Genomic DNA, 8,841 nt, shown 5'->3' with positions numbered 1-8,841 from the left:
AGGGTTTGAGAGGTCTTGCCACCCCCAACTCAAACTTCATGGTCCTTGGAGAAAGATGTAAGTCCCATCTATAGGGTCTACAGCATCCTAGGTTGCTCTCAGGATCTCAGTCCATCATGGAAGGCTGTGGTGTGCCTGTTGGAAGTTTTCTTCTCTAGACACTCTGGTCTTTTGGGTACCTAAAACTTTGTCTCTCTAATTTCATTCTCTGGCCCTGGTGACAGCTGAGTCAGAGACAAGCCACTTCCCCTGGATTCCTAATGTGTCCCTTGGGGGCTGCTCCTTGGCTGTATCCCTAAGTCTCCCAGTAAGTCCAACCTCCCCACTCCTAGGGCGGGGAGTCCCGGGCTAGGCCGGAGGCCGGGGGAGGGGGTGGACTTTTGGCCCGCTTATTCCCTCCATCATAGTCAACAGCTGCAGAGCGGAGCAGGCTTGGCTCATTCCTCTGACCTGCCAGGAAGCAGAGCCTCCCAGAGACCGACCGGGCAGAGGGAATCAGACCTGACCTCCAGAAGACGGCAGACAAGAATCGCAGCTGGATAAGCTGTCCTTCAACCTTCTTCCTCCTCATTCTTCCTTAACATATCTTTTGGGCCAAAGCCCCCAGAATTCACCTGGAGGTGCCACTTCTATCTCAATCCCTGGGGCTCAAGCCCCCTTGGGGGATCTGCATCCCAGCATGTCTATAGCTGTGGAGACCTTTGGCTTCTTCATGTCAGCCCTGGGACTGCTGATGCTGGGGGTGACCCTTCCAAACAGCTACTGGAGAGTGTCTACGGTCCACGGGAATGTCATCACCACCAACACCCTCTTTGAGAACTTATGGTACAGCTGTGCCACCGACTCCCTGGGAGTCTCCAACTGCTGGGAATTTCCGTCCATGCTGGCCCTCTCTGGTACGGGGTGAGGGAGGCTCTAGCAGACAGAAAGAGGTTGGGGGGGGGGGCTAGGTGGAGAGACCCTTGAGGAAAGGGTGGAGGTGGTTGCCTTTGGGCACTATAAGGACACAAGGATTTCAGATGAAGCTCTTGGTTCTGGACAGCTGAAGCAAAGGGTGCTGCATGACCCAGAATGGAACCAGTGTGAGTGTTACACACAGTTCTCTGCCCTAATGTGTGACCCTCAGCCAGCTAAGTGAGGCTTCCAGATGTGATTCGGGTCTTTGCTAGCTCTAGGCCTCAGGTAAATGATAGAATGAATTTGGCCATAGCCACCTGCAAGCTAAGAGTAATCATGGTGCTAGTGTGCTTGTGGTCACGAGGCTTCTAGGCAACAAAACGTGCCGCACGCACGGGGTGTTGACTGTATTTTAGTGGTTTCTTCTGGGAAGGAGGGTTGGCTCAGTTGGCTGGGGTGAGATGGAGACTCTATCTTGTTGGTTGAATGCCAGCCTCAGTAGCTCTGCAAACATCCACAGTCTGGGGGTCTCCCTGCCCTGCTGGAACTCCAGAGGGCTCTGGGCTCAGCTCCTTTATTTTGGAAGGGAGTCTGCTAGGAAGTTTAATGGATGCCAGAGAAGTGGTTATGCAGACATGCATGTGTGTTTGGGGCTCCAACTGTGTTTTGTTGTTGTTTTGTTTGGTGGTCTTACATGGCTGCAACCCGCAGCCCTAACTTGGGCCCAGGTCCTTCTTTAGTACCTTCTCCTACCCCTTTCTTGGTCACCTGCACACCTCTGTCCCTCCTCCCCTCTCTCCCCTGCCATCATTTCCCCCAAGGGATCCCCAGATACACACAACACACGAACCAATCCAAACCAAACAGTAGCTCCCCAAGTGGATTCCATATGCATGTCCACACCGTCACCTCTCGGTCATCCACTAAACGTCCTAGTCTTCTCCACGCACGACACAAAGACTAGGAGTCAATGACCATGAACCCTCTCTGGTTGCTCCTGCCACTAGATTCTGGCCTTGCTTTTCTGGAAGCCCAACTGCAGGTGATGAGTGAGTAGGGGAATCTGAGACCTGCCCAGGTGGGGAACAGGACATTGTGAAATGGCCTCATATCTGCAAGATGCTCTGAGCAGAGATCCTGTCCAGGTTAATCTCTGGTACTCTGCTTTCCCCAACTCTCCTGAGGTAGCAAGCTGCTAAGATCTCTGACTATGCTCCATACCCAGACCTTTGGAAAAACTGAATCTATTCTGGGCCACAAACTCAGAGCAGTAAGTGGCCAGAGGGGACCATGCATAGAGTCAACTCAGCACCCTTCGTGTGCCGAGGGCACTCTGCTGTGAGCCTGGCCACCTGTGAGAGGCCTCACATGGTGTCGCTGCTCTTTGCCAGCAAGAGAATTGAATTTGGAGGAAAGCCACATGGGAGTTTGCTGGGGGTGATGGAGGGGGTTATCTCCTTTGGTTTGGATTGGTGCATGCGTGTTTTTGTGTGTGTGTGTGTGTGTTTATGTACACACACATTCTTTTGAGTCATGGTTTTGCTATGTAGTCCAATCTCTGACCTCATTACATAGCTAAGGCTGGTCCTGAACTCGAGAAGATCCCCCTGCATCAGCCTCGCAAGTGCTGGGATTGCAGGTGCGCACCACCATATCTAGCTTTTCCTTTTATGTGCTCATTCCCCTTCCTGTGACGCAGTCTATGCTTTTCAGATGTATTTACTGCTCTAACCTCGGTTTGTCAAAGCAGACCACTTTGCAGAGTTAAGCAGCCTGGCTAGAGGCAGAGGAGGTGGAGAGGAGGCTGTGATTTCCACTTACTGTGTCTGAGCTGAGGGCCAGTTTATTCTTCTGCAGTCTGCTGAGTCACAAGAAGGATCCCCCCCACACACACTTTGCACCCAGTATTAGAGATTAAACCAAGAACTAGATATATATCAGACAAGCACGCCACCACTGAGCTACCCTCTGTCCCTCAGTGGAGGAGTCTAGGCCAGTGTTTAGCACTAAGAGCCACCCCAAGCCCTCCCTGGGGAATTGCAAGCAAAACGCTCTACCTCTGAGCTATAGCTCCAATCTTTTTTTTTATATTTCATTTTGAGACAATCTTGCTGAGATGCCCGGGCTGGCCTTGAACTGCCCTCTTGCCTCAACCTCTTGAGTGCTGTGCTGATTTCAGGTGTAGCTCACCAAGCCAGGCCTAATAATTAAATAATGACTTCATTATTCCAGCCACTCACTGGATCCACATAACCCTGGGCCCATCTGTCATCTTTCCTTTGTCCGTTAGCATTCTCTGCACGTGGTGGTGCACGCCTTTAATCCCAGCACTTGGGAGGCAGAGGCAGGTGGATTTCTGAGTTCGAGGCCAGCCTGGTCTACAGAGTGAGTTCCAGGACAGCCAGGACTATACAGAGAAACCCTGTCTCGAAAAAACAAAAACAAACAACAACAACAACAAAAGAATTGGTGGGGAAACTCTCTAGGTGTGGCTGGGAGTCATAATGTCCTCTCAAAGAACTTTGTCCCCCCTCCCTACCTCTTAACTCCAGGCTGCTTCATCTCTTCCTGGCAGAGGCCCAAGCCTTCTGCCTTCCACACCACGCATGCTATGGGCCCCACCCAGAGAAGGGGTACAAGGTTCCTGAGAGTGTTTAGCAATCATCAAAAACAGGAAGAGGAGCCAGCAGCTTCCCTTGGCTTTGAGAAAAGGGAAACCAAGGCACCAAAAGATTATGAACTGAACTGACTGGGATGGGTCCCTAGTCCCTGGTTTCCCAGCGTCCATGGTCCTCTACCCTCTGCCCTGAATCATTGCTGCCCCCTGCTGGTTACTCTGGAAGAAACTCAGCTCCAACCCAGAGTGTCCAAGCTGTTGGGTATGGTAGCATAGGCCTGTAATCCCAACAAGCCCAAGGCTGAGGCAGGAAGATCAAGAGTTAGCCATGTAGCAAGTTTGAGGCAAATCTAGTCTATGTGAAACTTTGTCTCAGTAGATGGATGGATGGATGGATGGATGGATGGATGGATGATGGATGGATGGATAGATAGATAGATAGATAGATAGTAGTACAGGCCTTTATTCCTAGTGCTTGGGAGGCAGAGGCAGGTAGATCTCTGAATTTAAGCCCAGCCTGGTCTGTCGAATTCCAGAACAGCCAGGACTACACAGGGAAACCATGTCTTGTGAGGTAAGGGAGAGAAAGAAAGAAAGAAAGAAAGAAGGAAGGAAGGAAGGAAGGAAGGAAAGAAAGAAAGAAAGAAAGAAAGAAAGAAAGAAAGAAAGAAGGAGAGGATAGGAAGAGTCATTGAGCCCTCATTTGAGTGTCTAATCACCTCTCCAGTCATTTGCAATTCTGCCCTCATTGCTTGAGGCCTAGGATCTCGGGGAGAGGCTAGGATGGCCTGGCTGGGGAAGACTAGGGAAGGGGCCTCAGCTCTGTGGCTATGGGAGCCATCATCCATGCTGGCTGAAGACTTTCTGTTGTGGCTACTCTGGGGCCATCCTTCTGCCAGTAAGAGTTCATTCATATTCTCTGTAAGGTGGCCCGATAAACTTGTCCCCCAAGGTGACATTTGGTGGTGTCCTACTTTGGTTTGTTCTCGGGATTCCCAGAAGAAGGGATAGATGTTGTTTACATTCCCCCAGGGAAGGGAGTTTTGGTGACACATGGGTTGCATGCCCAGCATCATATAAACCAGGGCTGGTGGTGTGTGCCTGTCACCCCAGCACTGTTGAGGCAGAGACAAATGGCTTCAAAGCTTAAGGTCATGCTCAGCTACTTTAACAAGTTTGGGGCCAACCTAGATTTCATGAGGCCTAGTCAGGCTGCAGGGTGAGAGAACGGGCCAACCCAGACTTCATGAGGCCTAGTCAGGCTGCAGGGTGAGAGAACAGGCCAACCCAGACTTCATGAGGCCTAGTCAGGCTGCAGGGTGAGAGAACAGGCGCCAACCCAGACTTCATGAGGCCTAGTCAGGCTGCAGGGTGAGAGAACAGGCGCCAAGATGGAGCGAAAGGGATAAGGAGGGAGGCTGGAACGGATCCTGAAGCGGGAGGGTGCTAGGAGTTTTAGGTGTAAGAGGTGCAGGAAAGCGGGAAGGAAAAGGCTGACGGCTTCCCCTGTGCACTCCCCAGGGTATGTCCAGGGCTGCCGAGCTCTGATGATCACCGCCATCCTCCTGGGCTTCCTGGGCCTCTTTCTAGGCATGGTGGGGCTCCGCTGCACCAACGTTGGCAACATCGACCTCTCCAGGAAGGCCAAGCTGCTGGCCATTGCAGGGGCCCTCTACATACTTGCTGGTAATGGGGGAGAGAAGGAACACACACGGGGTGGGTGTGTCTTGCGGCTTGCCTCACCTTCCCCTTTGAGTTGCCCCCAGCCCTCTGTTGCCCAGCTCTCCCCTCCCTACCCAGTCTGTACTCTGCAGATCTCCAGGTCACAACTCACTGTCCAGGAGGAAGGTAGTCTCTCCTCCCATCTGAGCCAAAGCCCAGGCAGACCCGAGAGACTGTTTCCAGAGCTTATGGCTGGCTGAGGGATCAGAGTCCAGGCATACAATACACACACACACACACACACACACAGCCACATACACATAACATATACATATACACACATATATAAATCTCACACATACACACGACACACACATAAACACACACAATCACATACACACAATCACATACACACACATAGAGCCACATACATATAACACACATATACATACATACATACATACATACATATCACATACACACACATTATACATGCATACAACATATACATAAACACACACATACACACACATATAGCCACATACACATAACATACATGCTCACTCATAGTTACAATGAACAGATGGCCTATCACTGTCCAGCTTATTTCTGCACATATCCCTTCATGATAAGCCGTGCAGGGCTAGTGAGTAAAGGCACTTTGTGGTGACTCACGATTGATCCAGAGATCCCCAGAGTGGCTGGAAAGAACCAGCTTCTGAAAGTTTACCTTTGACCTCCACATGAGCACCTTGCACTCACGTGCATATACCACACACTAAATAATAATAATAACCACACACTGAATAATAATAATAACAATAATATTTTTTTATAAAATCAGGCATAGTGGATATTTTCATTTTCTAGATCTGAAGGCTTAGAAAGGTCCCTTGTCCCTTAGCCAGTTTGCTGGAGGAGAGTAATAATCCACAGGGATATCGGAGGCAGGGAAGACTTTTTGGACAGCTGGGCTTTCAAAATGGCTATTGTTAACCATCTGGGGGTCGTGACTGAGTCATTTTGTCTGCCAGTTAAAGAATTATTAAAAGGCAAGAAAAAAATCTCATGCTGGACAGATAGCAGAGGGGAAACCTTGAACACAGCAGATGAATCCAGTTGAAGAAACGCTTTTATTGGGGATAAGGAAACACACCCATGCGGCAGACACAGAAAGACTCCACAGAGCAGAGGGGGATGGAGAAGCCAAAAGTCCACTATCTTGTCAAGGGCTGAGGCTGGTTTTTTTTTTTTTTTCAGTCTGAAGAGTCTTCCTAATTTAGGATTGGTCAGTTTGAAGAAAGACAGGGTGGCCAGTTGGCCCTCAATTGTTGTGTAACATATCCTGATCGGGTGTTGAACTGTTGAGTCAGGTCATCAGCGGGGGTGTGCTGGGAAGAGAAGAAAGTCCACAAGGCCTTTGTTTTAAGCTGCCAGGCTTTTATCTCAGGTCCAGAAGGGAGGAAGAAGCTAGTCATCTTAGAAGTTCTCCATCTTTATTTCCCAGGCTTGGCCGTTCTCCCTGTCTCCCAGGGAATGTTTAAATCCTAGTCCCTCAGTACAACTGAAGGCTAGCGTGCACTATGCAAACTCTGTGTTGTGGCTCATGACTATATTCTCAAAAGGTAACAGGATCAAGGTTATGCCAGGCTACATGGTGAGTTCAAGGCCAGCCTAGGCTTCATAAGATCTTGTCTTTCAAAAGATACCCTGGGACTTGTGTGACCTGACACACGTCTGAGGAAAGAACATGATGCCCCGCCCCTGCTCCTGCTCTGCCTGTCTCTCAAGCCCCTCATAGTTCACTTGCTTGTGGGGGATGGGGTGTGTTTGTGGCGTGAGAGCGGCACTTAGGACTAGATCCTCTGACCTTTTCTCCAGGAGCCTGTGGGATGGTGGCTATCTCGTGGTACGCCATCAACATTACTACCGACTTCTTCAATCCCCTGTATGCTGGAACCAAGTAAGTGAGGAACCCTGTCCTTGGGGACAGTGGGTGGGACAGCTCCTCTGGGCTGGCACTCACCTCTCCCACTCTTCCAGGTATGAACTGGGTTCTGCCCTCTACTTGGGCTGGAGTGCCTCCCTGCTCTGCATCCTGGGTGGCATCTGTATGTTCTCCACCTGCTGCTGTGCCTCCAAGGAGGACCCAGCCACCAGGTGAGGGGATGAGCGGGAGGAGGATGCGGAGTGAGGACCACAGCATCCTGTGCCCCTGTGACCCTGCCTTCCTCTTCATCCCACAGGGCTGGGCTTCCCTACAAGCCTTCTACTGTTGTGATACCCCGAGCCACCTCGGATGGAAGTGACATCAGCTTTGGTAAATATGGCAAAAATGCCTACGTGTAGGGGCTCTGGCCTGATGGACACCGTTTCTTGTCCCACTGTCTCCAGGACCTGTGGGCAGACCAGTCTCCAGTTAATAACCTCAGGACAGGCCAAATTTCCAGGCCTTTCCCTATGCCTGGAGGCCACTACCCACTCTGGGCACACCTTATCAGACACTCCAGCCTCTACCAGGAACGGAAGCTTTGGAGGCAAATTGCATGACCTCCTACAGCTGGACTCAAGGGGACAGAGGTGTCTACAGCATGTGACTCCGTATAAATATGTGCATAAATAAATGTATATTGTGATTGTTCAGGGGGCTCCAGGGGGCCATTCTCAAGCCATAGACTGTCAAGTTTGCCCACGTTGGGGCTGTCACGTTGGGGCTGTCAGTCTCATACAGTGAAATAGTGTGCCAGGGAGCTAGGGAGATGGTTCAGTGAGTTAAGAGTGTTTGTTACACAAGTATGAGGACCTGAGTTCAAATCCCAGTACCCATGTAAAAAGCGGGCCATGGATACACACACTCCTGCAACCCAAGCACTGCTAGGGAGGTGTTCTGAGGCTTACTGGCGTCCAGCCTAGCTCCAGGTTTGATGTGAGACCCAGTCTCAAGGGGAAGAGGTGGAGTGTGATGGAACAGGGTGCTGGAAGCCCCCTTCCAACCTTCGCAGGCACACAGACTTGTGCATAGACACACGCACACATTCTCACAAAAGGATTTGAAAGGGGGAACCGCTAACAACTGCTCAGAGTCACCCACCTTCGGGGGACTGTTGATAGCTGTGATGCTCCTGGCCTGCTGAAGGTTCCTGTCTGTTGACTCTTGACCTATTTTCTCACAGCCTCACCAAGGGGCAGTTGATCTAGAAGGGGCGTTGGCGTGTGCATGTGTGTTTGAAGTTGATTTGGGATTTAAAATAAAGATATTTTAAAAGATGCAGTCTTTGCATGAATGTGTGCATGCCTTCATGGGGTTTAGGTGCACCATGTGCCTATGGGTGCCTGAAGAGACCCCAAAGAGAGCGCCAGATCCCCTGGAACTGGGATTACAGGAGGGTGTGAGCTGACCCATGTGGGTGTTGGAAACAGAACCCTGATCTGTCAGCTCTGCAAGGGTTCTTAACTGCTGAGCTGTCTGTCTCTTCAGTCCCTTACCAGAGATATTTAATATAGGCGGAAGCTTGAGGGTCCAGAAAGGGGAGCTCGTGAGAAAATGATACCCTGCTGGGCTTAGCAGTGCACACCTTTAAGGAAGGCAGAGGAAGGCGGATCTCTGTGAGTTTGAGGCCAGCCTGGTCCACAAATTGAGTCTAGGACAGTCAGGGCTACATAGA

At 50.6% G+C, this 8,841-nt stretch overlaps 1 protein-coding gene across 1 annotated transcript; it reads left to right on the top strand.

The window, feature by feature from the left end:
* Nucleotides 1-238: 238 nt before the first annotated feature.
* Cldn15 (claudin 15) lies at nt 239-8,447 on the top strand. The gene is made up of 6 exons (XM_028766113.1): nt 239-307; nt 408-896; nt 5,036-5,200; nt 7,058-7,139; nt 7,220-7,336; nt 7,423-8,447. The coding sequence occupies exons 2-6, from the start codon at nt 680-682 to the stop codon at nt 7,523-7,525; spliced, it is 684 nt and encodes a 227-aa protein (XP_028621946.1). The 5' UTR covers nt 239-307; nt 408-679; the 3' UTR covers nt 7,526-8,447.
* Nucleotides 8,448-8,841: the final 394 nt, after the last annotated feature.

Source organism: Grammomys surdaster, unplaced genomic scaffold, assembly GCF_004785775.1.
Source record: "Grammomys surdaster isolate TR1022 unplaced genomic scaffold, NIH_TR_1.0 166, whole genome shotgun sequence".
NCBI classification, from domain to species: Eukaryota; Metazoa; Chordata; class Mammalia; order Rodentia; family Muridae; genus Grammomys; species Grammomys surdaster.
This window is presented reverse-complemented; position numbering and strand designations above follow the sequence as displayed.

Coding starts and splice junctions, on each gene's coding strand:
- Cldn15 (XM_028766113.1), top strand. CDS start 680: ATGTCTATAGCTGTGGAGACCTTTGGCTTCTTCATGTCAGCCCTGGGA. Junction 5,201..7,057: donor GGCCCTCTACATACTTGCTG/GTAATGGGGGAG, acceptor CCTTTTCTCCAG/GAGCCTGTGGGATGGTGGCT. Junction 7,140..7,219: donor CCCCTGTATGCTGGAACCAA/GTAAGTGAGGAA, acceptor CCACTCTTCCAG/GTATGAACTGGGTTCTGCCC.